The sequence below is a fragment of the Eumetopias jubatus genome, unplaced genomic scaffold, assembly GCF_037043125.1.
Source record: "Eumetopias jubatus isolate StellerSeaLion01/CBP00866 unplaced genomic scaffold, mEumJub1_p1.0 scaffold_15, whole genome shotgun sequence".
In the NCBI taxonomy this organism is placed as follows: Eukaryota; Metazoa; Chordata; class Mammalia; order Carnivora; family Otariidae; genus Eumetopias; species Eumetopias jubatus.
Genome location: NW_028274821.1, coordinates 18,383,754 through 18,406,899, shown reverse-complemented (window position 1 = coordinate 18,406,899; position 23,146 = coordinate 18,383,754). Strand labels below are relative to the sequence as shown.

At 45.2% G+C, this 23,146-nt stretch overlaps 1 protein-coding gene and 1 pseudogene across 1 annotated transcript in view; one reads left to right on the top strand and one right to left on the bottom strand.

Moving 5' to 3' along the window:
• PRUNE2 (prune homolog 2 with BCH domain) overlaps window positions 1-23,146 on the top strand; it is a 197,015-nt gene that overhangs the window by 117,697 nt on the left and 56,172 nt on the right. The window contains exons 8-9 of the mRNA XM_088018802.1: window positions 2,562-9,102; window positions 9,486-10,251. Of these exons, the coding sequence (XP_087874928.1) occupies window positions 2,562-9,102; window positions 9,486-10,251 (7,307 nt within the window). The remainder of the gene's footprint in view (window positions 1-2,561; window positions 9,103-9,485; window positions 10,252-23,146) is intronic.
• On the bottom strand, window positions 21,975-22,532 carry LOC114201577 (proteasome maturation protein pseudogene; annotated as a pseudogene).

Sequence of the window (23,146 nt, the reverse complement as noted above, 5' to 3'; positions counted from 1 at the left end):
AATATAACATTATATTAGTTACTGGGGTACAACATAATGACTTGATATTTGTGCATATTGTGAAGTGATCACCACTGTAAATGTAGTTAACATCCATCACCATGCATAGTTACAGACAAAAAGGACTTCTAAGATCTACTCTCTTAGCGACTCTCAAATATATAATACAGTAATTATCAACTATAGTCGCCATCCTGTAACATTACATTCCCAGGACTTATTTATTTTGTAACTGGAAACTTGAACCTTTTGACTCCCTTCACCACCAACCCCCACACATACACAAGGCCTTTTATTTTATTTTTAAATTAATTTTGTATTGAAGTATAGTTGACACTCAATGTTCCATTAGTTTCAGGTATAGAGTATAGTGATTCAGCAACTCGGTATATTATGCTGTGCCCACAATGTAGCTACCTACCACCTGTCATCATACTACAGTAATATCATCGACTATATTCTATGTGCTGTGCCTTCCATCCTGATGACCACATGGGGCCTTTTCAAAGATTCCCATATCTATTAGTCTTCTAGACCGAATCCATAGAGGGAAAGAATGTATCTTTTTCACCCAAAGAAAGGCAAGGTCTCCTGGGGGTGATATTTTCTTTGAGGACTGCTAATTGGTTATACCTAAAAAAAAATTTAGTCCCTGTCTAAATACCTATTTGGTGCCCAGTGTTTAGTAACTGGTAATCTAATGCTTTGATCAAAATTGGCTTGTCTCCAAGTACTATAACTCTGACTGGGTAATTAGCTCCTCTTGCTTGATAACTGAATTTTTTAACCCAACGTTTTAGAAATAATATAAGAAGTAGACACAATTAATCAAAATAGGGCACCAGCTGTACCAAACCAGGTATATTTAACAGCTAATAGGAGAACCTACATGATTCATTATAATATGGACGACATGAACACAGAACAGTTTCATCACTGTCTTCCCTCACTAATGGATTAGACACCTGTCTATCTGCAGGTGGCTACAGGCAAAGTCTCAGGAGACTCCTTTCTCATTCTACATCCTCACTTGCTGTCCCCCAGGAGATCCATCTTGGCTGTACTGCATATGACTGTAGGTACTCATGGACTCCTCTGTGCATTCTCAAGTCCAAGTGTGAAAGAGGAAAGAGCCCCTGCCCCTGCTGCAGATGTGTTTTGTACCCTCCCTTCGGACCCTCACACACCTGTGCATTGCATCACCAGTCTGTGGCTTTTTCAATGCTTTTGCTCTGCACTGGATTTCCAAGCTGAATTCTATGTCTGGTCACTGGTTTCCTAGGGACCGACTTACATCTCCTCGGCTTCCAATATGGTGGTTTTTCAAATCGCTTTTAGTAGCAAAGCAGCTTTAAAAATTGGTTAATCTTAAACAGACAAAAGTGGAAGAGCAGGTGAAGGGATTAGAAGCCCTGGAGCCCGCTCTGCATACCTCTCCTCTTCCCCATGCCCCCCGCCCCCGCAATCACCTGAGAGACAGTTCCTCTGAATCTTGAGCAACACAAGGTCAACACTACCCTAGAGGAAACCCTCTGTGTCCATGTGACCTCAGTTAATTAAGGGCCAGCTTCTGCAGAATTCACAGCGTGGCTCCATCACATGTCACCTGCATGGCGTTGGTCAAGGTATCTGACCTTGCTGTGTCTCGGTGTCATCATTGGCAGAACGGGGATAAAGAATCCCTACCTTGTACAGAATTATTGTGAGGATTAAAGGAGATACCGCACATAAAACCCTTAGAACTGTGCCTCGCATACAGAAACAATAAATGTTAATTATTATTATTACTATTAATGTGAGCTCAGAGTTATTTTCAGTGTTGTTGCTGTCACCTCCACTAATCCTGTGGGGCCATTTTGAAAGCCCAGTAGGCAAAATATCCCTGACATTTCCTAAAAATCATAGAGCTGTGGCCCGGTTCTGGCCTCACACCGGCTGTCACACATTCTCTTGACCTCCGAGGGCAGCTTTGTCTATTCTGAGCTCCATGTCGATGCTTCTGGGGGGCAGCAAGAGACAGTGGGGGCTCGTGTGCTGTTGGAAAGCTCCACCCCTGGTAGCTTTCTCTTTCCTATTTTCTCCTTTGCCTTAGGAGGCTTTTGGAGGTAAAGGCAGGTCCTGGGTGCCTCCTCCCGCCCCGTTTCCCCTCATGCCCACACTCACCCCCCCGCCCAGCCCCACCAGTTCTTCTCAGCAACCTGCATTATCTCTGCTTTTTGCAAACTTGAGTTTCACTCCTGTTGGAAGATGATATTATATTACGCCAAGGAAAGGATTAAAATGCTTTAAATCTCTTCACCTGTAACTTTCAGGAGCAAACAGCATTGAGCTGCTGGATTTTGAGTTAAAAGAAAAGCCAGTTCGAAGGGACTGTAGAAAGAGGTGGTGGTATGTTAAGTGGGACTTTCCGTGTCTTACATTACTCGGTCTTCCATTGTTTGAGATCTTCTTTGTAGACTGATGCACACAGATTAATTTTATATTAAGACAAATTAAGAAAGCCAAACTGCAAAGAGCAGAGTGCCTCAGTGCTCACATGAACCCCTGTGCCTCCCTGACAGATTTGCTGTGAATTGGAAGAATGCCAGAACCCTTGCCTAGAGCTGGAGCCCTTTGAATGTGGCTGCGATGAGATCCTGGTGTACCAGCAGGAGAACCCTTTGGTGACCTGTGATCAGGTGGTTCTTCTTGTCAAGGAAGTCATCAACAGGAGGTGTCCAGAGATGGCCTCCAACAGCCGAACGTCCTCAACAGAAGCTGTGGCAGGCAGCGCCCCACTGTCCCAGGGATCTTCCGGGATTATGGAGTTGTATGGTTCTGACATAGAGCCACAACCCAGCTCTGTGAATTTCATAGAAAACCCTCCAGATCTGAGTGATTCTAACCAGGCTCAGGTGGATGGGAACGTAGACCTCGTCAGCCCGGACAGCGGCTTGGCCACCATTAGGAGCAGCCGTTCATCCAAGGAGAGCTCGGTTTTCCTCAGTGATGACAGCCCAGTGGGAGAAGGTGCGGGGCCTCACCATAGCCTGCTCCCAGGGTTTGACTCCTATAGTCCTATCCCCGAAGGAGCAATAACAGAGGAGCGTGCCCAGTCCGGGGAACACAGTGAATCCTTTGATCTCTTCAACTTTGACCAAGCGCCCATGGCTTCTGGGCAGTCCCAACCGTCTTCCCATTCTGCAGACTACTCTCCCGCAGACGACTTCTTCCCCAATAGTGATTCATCAGAAGGACAACCCCCCACAGGGCCTAAAGAAATCAGTGGGATAGGAATGGACATGTCTAATTATTCATCCAGTTCGCTTTTGTCAGGGGCTGGCAAAGATAACCTTGTGGAATTTGATGAGGAGTTTGGTCAGAGACAAGAAAGTCCCCAGGATCACTCTGAAAGAAATTTGAGCCTGACAGGTTTTGTGCGAGATAAATCTCCTTCACCAGAAAGACTAAAAAATATTGGAAAGAGGGTCCCACCAACACCTATGAATAGCTTTGGAGAAAGCTCACCATCTACCGAAGAACCCGCTGTACTCTATCCAGAAAATGTGACCCAAAAAGCAACAGACACAGGTCACATCGGGCCACCTCAGACCCGTGCGAGGTGCAGCAGCTGGTGGGGGGGGTTGGAAATCGACTCTAAAAATATTGCAGATGCATGGAGTTCCAGTAAGCAGGAGTCTGTCTTCCAGAGCCCTGAGTCGTGGAAAGATCACAAGCCAAGCCCAGCGGACAGGAGAGCCTCAGATTCTATATTTCAACCAAAGAGTCTCGAATTCCCAAAGTCAAGTCCCTGGGACTCTGAATTCGGTCGGCCTGGGCTTGGCAGCAATAATATTCAAGACCAGAATGAGGATACTTTGCAGTTTCAGAATGTGCCCCCGGAGAAATCGAATTTGCCAAATGCTTCTCCTCAGGGAACAAATCACCTGATAGAAGACTTTGCCGCCTTGTGGCGTTCTGATCACTCTCCCACAGCGATGCCGGAGCCGTGGGGAAATCCCACAGAAGATGGTGACCCAGCTGCTGTGGTGTCATTCCCAGCCTGGAGTGCCTTTGGTAAAGAAGATGGCACCAAAGCTCTGGCAAATACCTGGAATCTGCACCCAACCAGTGGTGAGACACCTTCTGTGAGGGACCCAAGCGAGTGGGCCATGACAAAAAGTGGGTTTTCTTTTCCTTCAGAAGACAATTCACCCAGTGAGGCAAATAATGAAGAAATCTGGGGCAAGAAGAACCACGCCCCCAGGGATGATATCCTGATACCTGGGAATCCCGGCTCTGATCTGGATCACACGTGGAATAGTTCTAAGCCAACCCAGGAAAATCAGAATGGTTTAGTAGATCCAAAAGTTAGGGGGAAGGTGTATGAAAAGGTCGATTCCTGGAACCTTTTTGAGGAGGGTATCAAAAAAGGAGGGTCAGATGTCCTGGCACCTTGGGAAGATTCCTTCTTATATAAATGTTCCGATTACAGCACATCCAACATGGGGGAAGATTCGGTGCCTTCCCCCTTAGATACCAACTACTCCACATCTGACTCTTACATTTCACCAACATTTGCCGGAGATGAAAAAGAAACAGAAAACAAACCATTTGCTCAAGAGGGAGGCTTGGAGTCAAAAGATGCTAACTCTGCCATGGGGGAGACTGAAATGCCTCCTCGGTCCCCAGAGCAGCCACCCAGGAATCGAATTAGCTCAGGTCCCGGGAACCTAGAAATGTGGGGTTCCCCTGATGCAGATAATAGTTCTCAAATAAATGTCACTCATAGCCCCGATAAAGATTTCCTCGAAACGGAGCCCCTCGATGATAAGAACATCTCCCTGGAGGATGACCTCGGGGAAAGCAGTCTGTCCAGTTACGACGACCCCAGCATGATGCAGCTGTACAATGAAACCAACCGTCAGCTCACGCTTCTACACAGCAGCACCAACTCCCGCCAGGCGGTCCCCGACAGCATTGACTTGTGGAACAGGGTGATTCTGGAGGACACACAGTCCACTGCGACCATCTCCGATATGGATAACGATTTGGACTGGGATGACTGCAGCGCCGGTGTGGCGATCTCCAGCGAAGGTCAAGCGCAAGGATACATGGCTGAAGGTCCCGAACCTGAGACCCGATTTTCCGTGAGACAGCTGGAACCATGGGGTGTGGAGTATCAGGAAGCAAATCAGGTAGACTGGGACCTTCCTGCCTCTTCGGAGCACAGCAAGGACCCTCCTGCCAACGAATATCACAGCCTGAATGAAGAAAGTGGGCAGCGAATCGAGAATAATATTTGGGATTCCGTCGTGAGAGATAATGACATGTCTTCATTAATGTTACCAGGCCCATCATACGTTACAGATTCTGAACAAAACAAATCACCTCCTGAAACTCCCAACTCATCAGAAAAAAGTAAGGACGGTTATATCCCAGAGGTGCTAGAAGCTTCTGGAGCCAACGAGTCAGGAGCTCTTGATCCCGAGAAGCAGAACACGAGTAGAGGAACCCTGCCAAGTGATGCAGTGTCCTGGGCAACCACCCTTGAGAATCCAGGGCATTTTGCACACTCAGATCCATGGAAAGGTCCTAGCTATGGACAAAGCGAAGGTGAGGAGGAAGCCCGTGGAGCTGTTGCTAGGGAGCACCTCAATGAAGAGGAGATGCTGGACAGAGCCTCGGGGATTTCTGGAAAAGGGCCAAGTGACAGGGAACGCTCCTCCCCAGTGGCATCTCAACATCAAGAAATCTGCGATGAATCGGGCAAAATCAGCTGTCTTTCACTCACTTCTAGTCCTCAGACTGAGGAACCCCAGGAGGTTTTAGAGCATGAGAGGGGGTCCTACAATCCAGAGCCCTGTGATGGGCACACAGAGGTGTCCACAAACGACCCACAGGCCCAAGAGACCTGCGAAAAGCACCTCACGTATCACAGAAATTCAGGTGAAACCACTGAAATTTCAGGTGGGCTGAATTTAACAAAAACTGTATCTTTACCTGAAATGGATCTTGAGAAAACTGAAAAATGTAATGTTCTGGAGCCAGAGAGAGTGAACCAAGAGCCACCCCACGAATGTCCCCAAAGCCTTGACATTTGGGATGCCTCTATAGACAGTGACGTGCAGGTCAATTTACCAAGTTCTGAGATAACTAAGAATCTTGAAGTCGAGAGTACTGAAGACAACCCTCCAGGAGCTAATCCATCAGGAAATTATCGCAGAGATAGTATTTCTAGTGAGTATACACATTCCAGTGCATCAAGTCCTGGCCTAAACGATTCTTCAGCTGCATTGCCTTCCTGGGACCAGGGACCCAATATAGGGCATCAGAAGCAGCATCAAGATGATTGGAGCCAACAGAATCACCAAGAATCTGCACTAATTACTACCGACAGCCAAGTAGAAGTAGTTGCTGAAATGAAGGACCTGGAGAAAACCAGAATGGACAGGTTGGAAAAGAGCTTAGATCACAAGGTTCCGAAATTTTTAGAGATTTGGAGTGACTCCATAGATGGCGATTCCTTTTCCTCTTTATCCAGCCCTGAAACAGGCAAATATTCAGAATATTCTGATGCCTATCAAGAAAGAAATCTAGTGGTTAGCCGTCAGGAGAAAAACGACCATGACATTTCTAAAACTGTGCAGCCAGAGGATGCCAGGTTCATTGCAACAAGCTCAGGTTCTGACGACGACAGCATAGGTGATGAAGAGTCAGTGGAGAAAGAGATCCATCTGGGCACTTGCCAAGCTGCTCAGAGTGAACCCGGGGCGTGGGATTCACTGAATGAACCTAATAAGTTCTTGGCCACAGCTGATCCCAATCATGAATTTTCTGCCTATGGAGGCAGTTCAGAACCAACAGAGAATAAGTCAACCCCGTTCTGTGACAATCAGCAAAACAGTCCCGATCACTGGAATTTCTCACCACTAAAGGAGACTGAACTACAGATCACAGCGGTGAATAAGGAGATGAGATCTCCAGAAACAGTGAAGACAGGAGATACCCTATGGCAAATCTCCCCTCAAAGTGAATCGAAGAATGAGAATTATTCTAAATTGGAAATGCTTGGCTTCTCAGCCGAGAGCACTGAGTGGTGGAATACCTCTCTACAAGGAGGACGACCAAGTGAGAGTGCATTTGAAAGGGAATTACCTAGCTCAAGTAGTGGGTTAGAGATAAGTTCTTCAGTGTACCAAAACGTGAGTCCTTGGGGAGTACCCATTCAGGGTGGTACCGAACCCATGGAAACGCAATGTACCAATCCTTTCACTGAGGAACATCAGTCCCCCTTCCTGGATAGTAATGAGAACTCCCATGAGCAACTTTGGAACATTCAACCAAGGCAGCCAGACCCCGAAGCTGATCAGCTTAGCCAGCTGGTAATATTGGACCAAATTAAAGAAAAGGATTCCAGAGAGCAAAGCTTCATGTCTTCTGCTGGTCAAGAACTGACTTCAGAAACACCTACCCAAGAGCAGCAGTGTCAGAACACAATGCTGTCTATCTGGGATCAGCCAGACCCAACATTTACTCACACAGATGAAAATGGATCGGTGATATCTAACGTCTCGACGGTTGAGTGTCAAGAAACAAATTGGTGGGAAGAAGGAAAATCATATCCCGGTGAAATAACGAATTCAACCATTGCCTCAGATTTCCCCACTGTCAATTCTCCCACCCAGTTGATAAAGAAGTCAAGCTCTGAACGGGATGTCTCTCCCCCTAGTGAGGGCCCCCAGGGCACATTTGTTCCAGATATTTTACATGGCAACTTCCAAGAGGGTGGGCAACTGGCCTCAGCTTCGCCTGACTTATGGATGGATGCTAAGCAGCCGTTCAATTTGAAAGCAGATGGTGAGAATCCAGATATACTGACTCACTGTGACCATGACAGCAATTCTCAGGCTTCCAACAGCCCTGATATATGTCATGATTACGAAGTAAAGCAAGAGACTGAGCTGCACATCAGGGCTGGAGTGGGACCTGAAGGGGAAGCTGGTGAGTTATATCTCACTGAGCCGAAGATGGATGAAGAACCCAATCTGGAGCCTGGGCGGGAATTTGTCCCATACGATTCAGAACTATCTTCTGAAGACATGATTCCACCGCCTCCCATCAGTGATCAAGGGAACACAAGTGGCTCATCTCAGCCTGCCTCTCACAAAGGTTCCCCTGAACCTTCTGAAATCAGTGGTGGAAATAACACAGGTTTCAAAGCATCCGAGAAAGGAGTTTGCCCAGATGCAGTACCAATTCTGCAGCTTGTGGACGGAACAATCCCAATGACTGAAAACATGGGAACTGGTATTTTTGTAACTCTCCAAGAGCCAACTATGGACAGCAACAGCTCACTGATGTCAGAGGGCTTTTCCCTGGAAAGTCAGACAGATGTAGGAGCCTTGCTGGACCACGAGCAGCCTTTTGCTAGTGAGAATTCTGCCCCTGGTCCTGACGCCTTGTTGGCCTCCGACACTTGTCTGGATGTAAGTGAAGCTGCTTTTGACCACAGTTTCAGTGATGCCTCAGGTCTTAACACATCCACGGGAACGATAGATGACATGAGTAAATTGACATTATCAGAGGGCAATCCCGAAACGCCAGTTGATGGGGATGCAGGGAAGCAAGACATCTGCTCATCCGAAGCCTCGTGGGGAGATTTTGAATATGATGTCATGGGCCAAAATATCGATGAAGATTTGATGAAAGAACCTGAACATTTTCTCTATGGTGGTGACCCTCCCTTGGAAGAAGATGCTCTGAAGCGATCTCTGGCACCTTACACACCCCCCTTTGATTTGTCCTATCTCACAGAACCTACTCCTGGTGTCAAAACAACGGAGGAGGCTGGGTCTCCAGAGGATGAGTCTCTGGGGAGCGAAGGAGCCGAGATACTGCTTTCTGCCCTTCCTGATAAAAGAAGCAAGGAAAAGCACGAAGGAACCCAAAATAGCCAGCCCGGACAGCTGGTTGTGCTGCATATTCACGAAGATCCTGAGTCGGTTTCTTTGCCAGAGGGAGCCGACTCCAACCTTGAGCTGTCTCCATCAAACATTGACTGGGAAGTAGAAACAGATAACTCGGATTCACCAGCAGGTGGAGACGTCGGACCACCAAATGGTAAGAAACAACCGGTTCCTCCACCCCTCCCACCCCCACCCCACCCCACCCCACCCCCACTCCCAGAAACTGCTGCTTTCATGCAATTAACATATTTGTTCCTACGGTTGTGGGTAAAAAAGAGGAACTAACTGCATTTGCAGTGCATGCTTAACCAAGTCCTGCATTATAGCCGTAAATGCTGCTCGTTAATACCTCTCTTTGAGGGTGCCTGAGAAAATACAACAGCTCTACCAAATAAATAAATAAATAAATAAATAAATAAATAAATAAAAATTCTTAAACTACCTCTCCTTAGATAGATCATTTGCAAAGATCACAAATCACATAACGTGTTAATTCAGCCTTGTTCGGCCCTTCTTGCCTTCGTCTTCCACTTCTAGGTATCAGCAAGGGAATATCAGAGTTGGAAGAAGAAAATGTAATTCCTATCAAAGAGCCTGAGCAGCTAACACAAGAATACAGGGAAGAAGCGTACATGGAGAAGAATGAAGATCATCATGCACTACACATGGATTACATACTTGTAAACCATGAAGAAAATTCACCCCCAACTCCCGGGGCTAGGGAAGCCAGAGAAAACATGTGTGAATTAGGAGCGTTTCACACAGGTTCTGAAGGAACAGGGCTGCCAGGAACTCAGCTAGCAGGCTTCCCAGATTCCTGTCAGCTTGCCTCCTTAAATGAAAGAGAAGATCATCCTGTAGAGAGAATGTCTCCCAAAGGTGATAAGAGATTATCTCTTGAGAGCCCTGGGCAAGACCAGAGCTGGATGGTCTTGGGCCATGGGGAGGTCGGTGATCAGTCACTGGAAGCTAGGAACTTGGGGCCTGGATGGTCTGGCAAGGTGGTAGAGCTGACCTCCGCTTGTGGCTTGGGCCAGGGTCCCCAAATGCAGGTTCGAGGAGGAATGAAGCCTGTGGAATCTTTAGCACTAGAAGAGGCCCCTGTTCTGGGCAGCCAACCCCGGAAGAGCAAGAGCCGAGGCAGGGCTGGCCCAGATGCAGTTCTGCGACAGGCTGTCACCCATGACAGTGAATGGGAAATGCTGCCACCCCAGCCTTCTCAGAAAAACAGGATCCTTGAAACGGAAATGGAGGAGGAGACAGAGTTTCTGGAGCCCAGAACAAGGAGACCGAGGCCAAACGGGTAAGCGCAAAAGCTAGATTTATTTATTTATTTATTCCTGAAAAATATTGTGTTAGAATCTGGGAAATGGTGAGGGATTGTGGAATATGAAGAATAACTAGATGCTGATGGGAGCTTTGCTTCTATGTATGGCCAAGCATACCAGCTGTAAAAACAGCTGCCAGATAACCATAAAGATAATGATGATTTGTGTGTATTTTCAGCCAAAAAACAAAAACAAAAACCCTTCAGTTTCCATCCAGAGACTGTACTTACCCTTCCGATACTTACATTTACTCCACCTACTCAATCCCTGTACTTACTCTTAAACAGGCAGCTGGAAACAGAGAAGGGAGGGTACTAACATTTTTTCATAGATCGCCACACAGTTTGCTCACATCATCTCATTTAATACTTACAACAACGCTGAGGTGGTAGGCATTATTACCTTTACGTTCCACATGCTGGTGGGGGTGCCTTGAATTAAGTAACCAGAGTGAACACTCTGGAATTCGAAGGTTTTCACCTCCAGAGTCAATGCTTTTCCAGAAGACACACACACAGCCTATCTCACACAAAGGGCAAATCTGGTTTTATGTCATACCTCACTTACGAGGAGGGCTCACTGAGGAGACTCCATAGCCGGCTCAAAATCTTCGCGGGAAACTTTCACTCCTCAACTGGCTAAAAAATTGGCAGACAACCATCAAACTAGGGATTCATTCAGTCATTCCCCACGTGGTGTCAGAGAGTCTGCTCTGTATGGAGTTTCTGGGTAGCCAGTGGATATATGGCAGAATATCATGGAACAGGATGTCATCTCTGCCCTCGAGCTTCCCAGGCCCTGTTGACACCAATGAAGGGTTGTTCGTTTCTCTTCATTTGTCCTGATGGAGCCCTCTTGCTCCCAGGGACAAAAGGGCAAATTGTGACAAGAAGAAGATCATGTTTCCTCTTTAAAATGTAGTAGAAAGAAAGATCTCTTTTTCCTACTCATTTCAGGAGTATGAAGGGCTGTGCATACCACATACTCACTATGAGTCAAAGACTCTGGATTCCAGCCTGGCTCTGCCCTTACTGGCCACGTATTTGAGGATTAACCCTAGGCTTACATTTCTCCCTCCATAAAATTGGTGGCTTGGGCTGGAGGACTTCAGGCCTTCCTCAAGCTCCCATTTGTGCGAGCTTCACTTGCGTGCAAACAGAATGTGTCCGTGGGAGCTTTGGTCTTCGCAAATTGCGTTTTCTCCAGGAAAAGAATGAGAAAACAAGAAGGAACAGCAGGGGTATATCAAGGGTTAGTAAAGTGCCGTAAAGAGTTAAAAGCTCAGATTCAAGGGCAGCTTCCTAAATCCAGACCTTTTCAGTTGGCCTAATCTGTCTTTCTTCCTGTCAAGCTATTTCCTTCCAGAGAGACCCCAGATCCGTTATCAGAAAGAGAGTAGCAGATGGATCCCAGCAACCCCTCTGACATTGTTATGGATTGAGCTCAGAACTTAGGCAGCCTCGAGTTGGCTAAGCCATTGTTTGGCTTCTTGTCTGCATTTTTGCACATGCCCCTGTAATTCGACAGATGAGACTGTTCAATTGTACCACTAGTCCCCTTTCTTTCCGGAAGATTTCTTTGCTCATATATTTCTGCTCAGCCCCTGCAGTAATGACAATTTTCTCACAATTAGGGGAGGGGGCAGATTTTCCCCGCCGGTATTTGTATTACCTTTTGCATAAATAATTTACTCTTGACTGTATTTGAAAGGGTCCCTCTGTGCTAGATTTTGAGAGGGTACGGAGTTGTGGGAAACAGTGATTCTCTAAGTGGGGTCCTAAAACCAGCAGCCTTGGGGCGCCTGGCTGACTCAGTCGGTAGAACACGGGACTCTTGATCTGGGGGTTGGGAGTTGAAGCCCCACGTTGGCAGTAGAGATTACTTAAAAAAAAAAAATTTTTTTTTTTAAATAAAACCAGCAGCCTCAGAATCACCTGGGTGCTTGCTAGAAATGCAAATTACTGACCCTACTCCTCACTCTTCCTGAATCAAGAAATCGAGATGGGGTTCAGCCATCTGTACTCTAACACGGGTGATCCTGGTCCATGCTTAAGTTTGAGAACCACTGGTCTAAAACTTCCTCCCAGCCCTCTAGTTTAAGAAGGGAGTTAAACACAGGTAAAGAGGTAGATAATAGTGTAACATGTAAATCAAAGTAATTAGTGACCAACGTGTGTAGAAATATGAATAGCTACCTATCATGAGCATTTGCCACGGACGGGGTACTGAGCCCTATGTATGCACTACCTCATATTACCCTGGCAGGAATTACACAAGGAAGGACACTGATGTTTAGAAAGGTTGAGGGGCACCTGAGTGGCTCAGTCAGTTAAGTGTCTGCCTTCAGCTCAGGTCATGATTCCAGGGTCCTGGGATCGAGCCCCGCATCGGGCTCCCTGCTCAGCGGGGAGTCTGCTTCTCCCTCTCCCTCTGCCTCTCCCTTTCCCCCTGCTTGTGCTCTCTCTCTCTCTCTCTCTCAAATAAATAAATAAAATCTTTTAAAAAAAATAGAACGGTTGAATCACTTGGTCTGGTTTCTAGTTGGAAAGCGAAGAAGCTGGGATTTGAATTTAAGTTTTTCCATGTCCAGAGTGTGTGTTCATGCTAGTGAATTAAGAGGGGAGGCATCTGCGTAGGGCACGTTTACAGAGGAGGAACCGGGGTGGCTTAGCACCCACCCGCATCAGGAGGCAGAGTGCCCAGGACCCCCAGGAGTTTAAAGGGCCCACGTGAAACTTTGAATTTCTTTTAACATCTAAAGAAAAAAAAATGATATTACTCCTGTGTGGATTATACTTTTTCCCTACCAATACAGAGGTTAAATAAAGTTTTGGATTTTTTTTTTTTTTTAATAAAGGAAAGAGCCCGGGAAACTAACAGTGCCTAAGGCCCACCAAGGGCGTAATGTGGCCCTCAGAGGTGTAATTCGAGACGGACGTTAAGGGACGGTCATAATTTGGAAAGGCCAAGAAGAGGGTAAGAGGTCAGCCAAGCTGTCTAGGCAGAGAGAGATGAAGGAAACCATGCACACAGGAAGGTAATCACAGAAGCAATATACGATAGTCCTATTTTTCTGACTAAAACCTGGAAACATCTTCTGACACAGGGTTTGGTCATAGGGCAGAACCAAGACTGTCCTGAAAAAAATAAATAAATAAAGTTTGGGCTTCAAAAAGAGAAGTAGGCTGATAGTATATGCAATATGACATACCAGCTACAAATTGGCTTCGAGCCCTCCCCTCCCCCTGCTGCACCTCCTCACTCAAGTTCCCACACTGGTTTGAGAGCTGCAAGCCATATTTTCAAAATGCAAGGAGGCCTCAGAAGGTGGTTTTTCTCCTTGCACTTCACCGACTTCCTCTTGTTAACAGAACTCGTTTTGAGTGTGGGGAGAGAAACTCTCTCCCTTGAGATTAGCGGCGCTGGGTTCTGGTTCCTAGGATCCATCTTCCCTCTTCCCAGAGGCTTTGCCAACACCTTGGTCATCCTCCAGCTATAGATCCGCCAGCTCAGGATCACACCCCAACTCCCAAGACAGTGATGGATATGCCCAGTCTTTCCGATGGGGTCACAGAGAACATTGGCACAGTAATCTGCACCACACACAATGTTCTTAAAATAGGGAAGAACTAGTAAATAGGTTTCTTTTAAAAAAGACCACGGTTGGTTTTTTTTTTTCGCAACGGGTTTGCCGCCAGAACACAGGTGTCGTGAAAACCACCGCTCAACCTAAACCAAAATGGGAAAGGAAAAGACTCACATCAACATCGTCGTCATTGGACACGTAGATTCGGGCAAGTCTACCACTACTGGTCATCTGATCTACAAATGTGGTGGGATCGACAAAAGGACTATCGAAAAATTTGAGAAGGAGGCTGCTGAGATGGGAAAGGGCTCCTTCAAGTATGCCTGGGTCTTGGATCAACTGAAAGCTGAACGTGAACGTGGTATCACCATTGATATCTCCCTGTGGAAATTCGAGACCAGCAAGTATTACGTGACCATCATTGATGCCCCAGGACACAGAGACTTTATCAAAAACATGATTACAGGCACATCTCAGGCTGACTGTGCTGTCCTGATTGTTGCTGCTGGTGTCGGTGAATTTGAAGCCGGTAGCTCCAAGAACGGGCAGACCCGTGAGCCTGCCCTTCTGGCTTACACACTGGGTGTAAAACAACTAATTGTTGGTGTTAACAAGATGGATTCCACCGAGCTACCCTACAGCCAGAAGAAATATGAGGAAATCGTTAAGGAAGTCAGCACCTACATTAAGAAAACTGGCTACAACCCCGACACAGTAGCATTTGTGCCAATTTCTGGTTGGAACGGTGACAACATGCTGGAGCCAAGTGCTAACATGCCTTGGTTCAAGGGATGGAAAGTCACCCGTAAAGATGGGAAGGCCAGTGGCACCACACTGCCTGAAGCTCTGGATTGCATCCTGCCACCAACTCGTCCAACCGACAAGCCCTTGCGTCTGCCTCTCCAGGACGTCTACAAAATTGGTGGTGTTGGTACTGTCCCTGTGGGCCGAGTCGGGACTGGTGTTCTTAAACCTGGGATGGTGGTCACCTTTGCTCCAGTCAGTGTTACAACTGAAGTAAAGTCTGTTGAAATGCACCATGAAGCTTTGAGTGAGGCTCTTCCTGGGGACAATGTGGGCTTCAATGTCAAGAACGTATCTGTCAAAGATGTTCGTCGTGGCAATGTGGCTGCTGACAGCAAAAATGACCCACCAATGGAAGCAGCTGGCTTCACTGCTCAGGTGATTATCCTGAACCATCCAGGCCAAATCAGTGCTGGATATGCACCTGTGCTGGATCGTCACACGGCTCACGTTGCTTGCAAGTTTGCTGAACTGAAGGAGAAAACAGATTGTCGATCTGGAAAAAAGCTGGAAGATGGTCCCAAGTTCTTGAAATCTGGTGATGCTGCCATTGTTGATATGGTTCCTGGCAAGCCTATGTGTGTTGAGAGCTTCTCTGACTCTCCTCCTCTGGGCCGTTTTGCTGTTCGTGACATGAGACAGACGGTTGCTGTGGGTGTCAGCAAAGCCGTGGACGAGAAGGCAGCCGGAGCTGGCAAGGTCACCAAGTCTGCCCAGAAAGCTCGGAAGGCTAAATGAGTATTATCCCCAATACCGGCCACCCCAGTCTTAATCCGTGGTGGAAGAACGGTCTCAGAACTGTTTGTGTCAATTGGCCATTTAAGTTTAATAGTAAAAGACTGGTTAATGATAACAATGCATCGTAAAACCTTCAGAAGGAAAGGAGAATGTTTTGTGGACCATGTTTTGTGTGTGTGTGTGTGTGTGTGTGCGCGTCAGTTTTAAGTCATTAGTTTTTAAAATCAGTACTTTTTAATGGAAACAACTTGACCAAAAATCTGTCACAGAATTTTGAGACCCATTAAAACAAAAGTTTAATGAGAAAAAAAAAAAAAAGACATGGTTGCAAGAATGTCCTGTGAAAAAAGGGTCATTTGGTTATGTACTAGTCAGCGTTCTCCAGAGAAACAGAACCAATAGGAGCAATAGGAGCTATCCATCTATCTTTGATCGAGAGAGAAATGATTTTAAGAAATTGGAATTGGCTCACCCAGGTTTAGGGGCTGGCAAGTCTGAAATCTATAGGACAGGCCAGCGGGCTAGAAACTCAAGCAAGAGTTGTTGCTGTCTTGAGTCTGAATTCTGCAGGATAGCGGGCTGGAAACAGGCAGAGTCTCTGTGTTGCAGGCTTGAGGAGAGTTCCTTCTTTTTTGAGAAACTTCAGACCTTGCTCCTAAGGCCTTCAACTGACTAGACAAGGTCCAGCCACATTCTGGAGGATAATCTGCCTTACTCAAAGTCTGCTGATTTCAGTGTTAATCACATCTAAAAAAATACCATCCCAGCAACATCTAGACTGGTGTTCAACCAAATAACTGGGCGCCATAGCCTAGCCAGGTTGACAAATAATATTAATAATCATAGGTTATATTCAAAAGCCTGAACTAGCTACATGCTAAGTGAACATGAAACCATTAACGTTTGTAAACTCACTACCATCTAAATTATATAAAAGTGGGTTGATCAATATACAAATATATTGACTTTCTCTGGGTGTGGGGTAAAGAAATAGCTGTGAGGGGTGCTAAATGGAAATAATTTCCAAGAGGAGGAAGTACACCGACGCTACTCGTCTGGTCTCTTGCAGACACACGCAGGGGTGGGGGCAGGGCAGTGGGAGGCAGAGGGGGGGAGGACAAGGGGGAGCTCTGGCACATGTGCTTTTGAAACAGTATTTAGAAATAACCTGATCCAGGGATACCTGGGTGGCTCAGTCGGTTAAGTGTCTGCCTTCGGCTCAGGTCATGATCTCAGGGTCCTGGGATCGAGCCCTCCATCGGGCTCTCTGCTCATCAGGGAGTCTGCTTCTCCCTTTCAGTCTTCCTCTGTGCTCGCTTGCTCTCTCTCTCTCTCTCAAATAAATACATAAAATCTTTAAAAAAAAAGGAAGAAATAACCTGATCCTTATATTTGTGGAGCTATAGCTTCTAGCCCTGTGAGGTGAGTTATTTGGTACTCCCTAAAATAAAAATGACCTTCAAACACAATAGAGTCATACTGCATACAACCTGCTTCTTATGGTCATCTCTGTGCATTCTTTCTTTTTAAATTAGTGACACTGGCCTTTTTTTTCTGTCTGACAAGACTGTGGGAAGTAACTCCCTTTTCTCCCTGTAAGTGACCCCATTAAATCCTTATATGGTTTTTCACAAGACCCTCTAAAACCAGACTTCTTCTGTCTGGGACTTACAGCTGAGGAATTAGTACATTGGGTCTTAAACCCATGTGAATGCTGAAAATGAAAAACAGGTAAAGAAATAATCTGTCGACTCTTTCGCTCGATGTTGGGTAACGATATGTTTGGGCAAGCAGAAGAATCAGGCTCTTTGAGCACATACTACACCCTCTCTGGGTCTTGCTGTTTGGATGGGCTGTATCCCAGTTCCAAACATTCGCTTTTTCTCCAAGGTAAGTTGATACTCCATAAACGACAGCCGTCCCTTGTTTATTCACTGTTATTTGGCTTTGCCCTGAACCAAATCTAGAACACCAAACTTGGCATTGACTCTGTGTTCATTTATTTTTGTAATTATATTTGATCACTTGATGTGCTGCGTTTGGTGGCTTGGTGGCGATAATTAAATATCATTCAAAGTTCTTTAAATTTGCACTTGGACTCAGGCCTTAGTCTCCTTTTTGGGAAAAAAAAATTGGGTTTTTTCCGTGTCCCCCCACCAGCCCGTGTTACCTCTCCACTACTGGCCAGCCTTACCGAGAACAGATGTCAAATAAATCTGGTCCACCCAATCGCCATCTGAGAGCAGCAGGGCCAGTTTTATTATGCCTACTTCATAGATAAACCAGCTCAGTAAATGAGCCGTTAATGTCATCCAGAAATGAGACAGTGGTAACATAAAGACTTGAACTTCTGTCTTCTCCCTTCCAGCCCAGTGCTTGTCAATAAGACACAGAGGCCAAAGCAGTCATTTTTTACAAAGTATTCTATAGGGTGATGTATTTCTTCCTCTTCTCCCATTGTCCCATTGAGAAGTGCATCGCATTTAATAGCCCAAATTCCCAGAGTGTTATTTGGAGAATAACTGAATCAGAACTCGCCGCTGAGCCTTCACTCGGTCGTGTGACCTACTGAGCCCTTCCCAGGCCTGAATGCACATTTTACACCACAGCTCATTTGTGATGGTTACTGCCCTGTCAGTGGGCTGTTCCCCATGTGTGGTTTGTAGGGCCAACTCAAGTGGCCAGAGACCAGAGGGGGGTGAGGGAATCAAAGCCCCTCAATGTACAGCTAAGTTTTCCAAATATTTATAGACATGGTATTTTGTGGTAAAGGATTTCATTGTAAGTAAAGGCCATGAACACTGAGATGAGGTGGTACAAGTCGGCTGTCCCGTGGGAGGAACACCCACAGAGGAGCCCTTTTGTGTTGTGTTGGCTTCTAGTCTGAGGAAGAATCCAAGGTAGTTCTCCAGCTGGAATAGTGAAATGTCAAAACTGATGTCAGGAATAAAAAGAAAAAAAAAAAAAAAGACCTCCATGACAATTGATGGTGTTTGAGGAAAGACAAGAAGTCATGGCTTACAAAAGCAGGATACGTCAGTCTGTCAGGGACCCAGCAGGAGAGAGATGACACATTCAAATGAGGATACTTCGAGAAATATTTAATAAAGGGAGTATTTGCAAAGATGGAAGCAAAGTGTGAGGAGTTCACAAGGAACAGTGTAGTAGCTCAGGAATAGAAAGAGTACAGCTGTTCTCGTTCCTAGGCCTCGGGCGAGGAGAGGGTGCTTTCCAGAACCCAGAACAAGAATGTCAGTTTTCCCGAGAACAGCTGTGGCCTAGTGTTGAGGGGCACGGCCAGCCAGGGGCCTTCCCACAGGGAGGAAGCCAGAGGAGAGCAGATCCTTGCCTCCCCACTTCATCCCTCTGATCTCCCACCAGGGCCCCCAAAACCAAGTAGAATTCAGAGTGGGAGGGAGCCTCCTAGGGCAGAGAGCAAGGGGGAGAAAGTAAGAGAGCGAAGCTGAAGCAGCACCCAGATGTTATTCCACACAGCTGGCTGAATTAGAAAGCCGTGGAACCTCAGCTTCGGAAAAGTGTACCGAGATCTGTGAAACGTACAGGGTAGTTAACTATTCCTCCAGTGCATTGGAGGACCTGGTTCTAAGATCCACGGGAGAGTTCTCTTAGAACAAGGGCTGTCGAAGAGTCACCCCAGGATTGGGTCATGCTTTGTAGAAATCCAGGCTGTGCCAACAAAAGAAATCCGGACGCTGTAACTGTTGGTTATAGTTATAACCATAACTGTTGGTTAAGGGATGTGGCTTCTTTTAATTGTCAGCCTAAGAGAGTTTTGTTCTAGGTAATGGCCGAGCCCAATTCACTCCCATAAACTATCTCAATCTGTTGATCAACTCGAAATCAAAATTTATGGAAGATTGAGTGAAAAATATGTAATGCCGATGTTTCTTTACATGTCCCCAAATCTGCCCAGAGTTAAGCGCAAACCAGAGAACTATGTACTTGTCCCATGTTGCAGAGGATACCATAAAGTTTCTTTGTCTTGTATTATTTTTCTTATCTCCCATTGGCTCACGCTGATGCAAGACATTAGGTCAGCGCAGTGAAACTCATCTCTTGTGCCAAGGATGTTGTTGAGAGCGTGGTTTTCTTTTCTTTTCCTATCTTTTCTTTTCTCTTTTCTTGTCTTTTTTTTTTTTCTTTGAAAGCATGATTTTCTAATCAGAATACCTGTGTTCTTGTGAGCAAGTCCAGTTCAGGCTCCATCTTGACTGTTAAGGAACATGATTTCCTTTAATTAACAACATTTACATAATTGCTTATGTTTATCCTTTCAAGGAGTTGGCTCCTTGAAAGCTTCCATTTCACACACAGATGGATCACTTGCCCGTATCAAATGTATAGAATTCTGGAATGTGTATTTCATTATATTTGTCCAAGTTCTCACTCCATGATGTGATCCTACCACTATTTTTCTTTTCCAGCTATTTTTAAGTCACGTGGTGGTGGTGGATTTTTACATATCTACCAATATTGCCTTAAAGTGGAGGTATAAATAAATGCATATATTCCCTGATGAGACTTTTTTTTCCCCTTGCTTTTTGCTCTCAACACCTTAAATTCCTCGATCTTCCTCCATCCTATTCTCTGCACATTGAAATTCTACTTCTCATTTAAGACCCAGACCAAATGCCTCCCTCCTTCCTAAAACATTCTCCAGTCTTTTCAAACAGAAGTAAGCCTCTTTCTTGAATCTTCCTATGCTTTGCACCTGTTCTGTGGCCTTCCTCACATTCTGCCTCTTGTTGTATTTATTAGAGTCTCTCTTACTAACATACCTGGATGGAAGCCACTCGAGGCTGTGGTTAGGGTGTCCACATCTTTATTTCCCTCACGGCTACAAACAGTAGTTATACTCATGAAGTTGTGGCTTCAAGTCAAATATTAATTGAAGGGGGATAGCAAAGTCATTTAGATGAGTGAATCTTAGAAACCTTAGTGAAGAATCTAGTTTCCTTCCACTGTTCAAAATCATTTAAATTTTCATAAATGACACTGGCCTGTGATTTTCCTTCATCATCTGGCTCTTGTCTAGTTTGGGAATCACAGTTACATTGGCACCATAAAACAAACTAGGGAAACTTCTCTCTTTTTTCTCTTCTTTGGAATAATTTATATAATCCAGGGGGATCATCTAATACATGAGGATTAGGTAATATTTCTAGAACCCATCTGTGCCTGTTGCTTATTTGGAGGGATAGATTTTTTTTTTTTTTTTTTACCAGTAATGTGATTTCTTAATGATTACTGGTCTATTCAGAGTTTCTTATTCTTCCTGTGTCAACTTTGCTATTCGGTAGTTTTCTAGAAAATTGTCCATTTCATCAAAATTTTCACAATAAAGTTGTTCATATATTCTCTTATTATTTTTTCACTCAGCAGTTACATTCTTTTCTCTCTAATATTATTTATTTGTATCTTCTTTCTTTTTTTTTCTTGTTCAGTCTTTCTAAAGATGGGTTCATTTCCCGATAATTTGATTTGATTTCGATTTTTTCTTATTGTTTTTTATTTTCCACTTTATTAAATTCTGCTTTCATCTTTGTTTTCTTGATATTAATTTTGCTATACTGGTTTTCTTCCTTCCAGTATGCTTCATGTTCTTTCTATTTATCTCAGAGGCCGCTACTTTTGCCCCTGAGCACCAATTACTGTGTACTTCGGTCGGCACCTCCATAGCGCACTACACGTTCCTACAGTTCCATCATGCTCACGTTTCCCTACTGCTAACTAACAATTCCAGTCCAAGAGAGAACTTGGAGACTGGAATGACTTGTCAGACCTGGATCTCTCATCTAACATTATTGGACATGGCCTCCTTCTCAACTTCTTATGATGATCTGGCTGAGTATAATGACCTCCCAGAGCCCCAGGACCCAGTCAGTCCAGCACACACGCACACACACACACACACACACACACTCCACTCAAACTCACATGGCAGCCCTGCCCTGGCTGGCCCACGTGGATCCTTCAACTACACTCCTATCCCCTCCTGTCAACCTGCTCCTACGATCCATACTCCACCACAGGCTTGAGTGAGGCCTTTCAAATGTAAATATCTTCCTTTCACCACCCACTTTCTTCAAACCGTCCAATGTCATTTTGGAACACAATTCTCATTCTTTACTATCACCTGTAAGGCCCCATGTGTCCTAGTTGCTGCTTACATTTCTGGTCGCTGAGAGTACTCTTTCCATCAGGCTTGCACACCAGACCATTTCCAATTCAGTGATTTGGCCCCATCTGTACTCTCTGTCTAGACTTCTTTTGACATGCTGGCTTATTCTTTTTTTTTTTAGAGAAGATGTCTTTTTTTTTTTAAGATTTTTATTTATTTGAGAGAGAGCAAGAGCACAAGAGGGGATAGGGTCAGAGGGAGAAGCAGACTCCCTGCTGAACAGGAAGCCCAATGCAGGACTCGATCCTGGGACTCTGGGATCTTGACCTGAGCTGAAGGCAGTTGCTTAACCAACTGACCCACCCAGGTGTCCCAGGGCTCGCTTATTCTTATTTTTTATTTTTTTTTAGGCAAAAACTCTCATGTGTCAGTACTTTTAATGTTGTGTACATCAAATTCTAGTAAAAAGATGACTATAAACAACATGCAGCCCCTCTATTTTCATGAACAGCACAACAGATTACAGTAAACTGAGTTTATATTCCACCATCAAGTGTGGTTCTCCCATTAGTTCACTTTGTGATGGGTCATTAATAATATCTTCAAATCCAATAGTCTCATCATTACCCCTCAAAATATCCAGTGAAAGGTTTGAGCTTGGAAGAAATGGAAGACGCTGTACCTGCTGCACTGCCTTGAACTCCATTTGTAATTTTAGTGGAGCAAACAGACCCTGGATGTTTCTTAGTGTGGAAAAATTCATTTTATCTTGGTTGAGCTGGAAATTTTTTTCTGATATTTCAAGAGGATGACTGGGCAAAAGTTCATTTTTCACACAAGGAAGGCCTTTTCGAAGAAGATCATGACTTTCAAAAGGTCCACTTGCTGAAAGTTCAGTAACTGGAATACTGTCCTTTAACTGAGATCCAAGTCCTCTGTCATTCATCTTCACTTGCTCTGTGAACAGCCTCTCAGCCCCGTTACCGTCAGCCAGCCCCACCCAGGGCTGGCTTATTCTTATAATTCATGCCTCCCCAGAGAGCTCTTTCTTCTGTACACACAATGTCACCCTGGGGCAGATTTCCCCCATTTAATGAAGTGCCCCTTAAATTTTTAAAGGTATCTGTGATTGAACTGATGACTTAATATCCCTATCAGCTGACTTTTAAAACAGATTATAAAATAGATTTAGTTACAGTGTCTGTTCTACCACACTTAACTCCTCTTTCTGTACCCTCAGTGGCTTCTTTTCCCAGCTGATAAGAGGAACTCCTTCTAATGAGCCAGCACTTCTCAAAGATAAGATCCCCATTTTTAGCCTTCAACCTGGACACCCAGGACACAAGCTCTAAAGCCATCCATGCTTCCCTGACGGTTTTGGCTTTTGCTGAACCTCTGCCAGTCAGTAACTCTGCCAAAGTCACACCTTCCTCATGCCCGCCCCCTCTTAGGTCTCCTCCATGGCCGAAAGGTAGATGGCACATGAGAAATTATTTAATAACTGCTCATAATTCTGAAGAATTTTGTAGGCTTTTAGTTTATTTTTTTTAAGATTTTATTTATTTATTTTAGAGAGAGAGAGAGACAGAGAGTGCAAGTG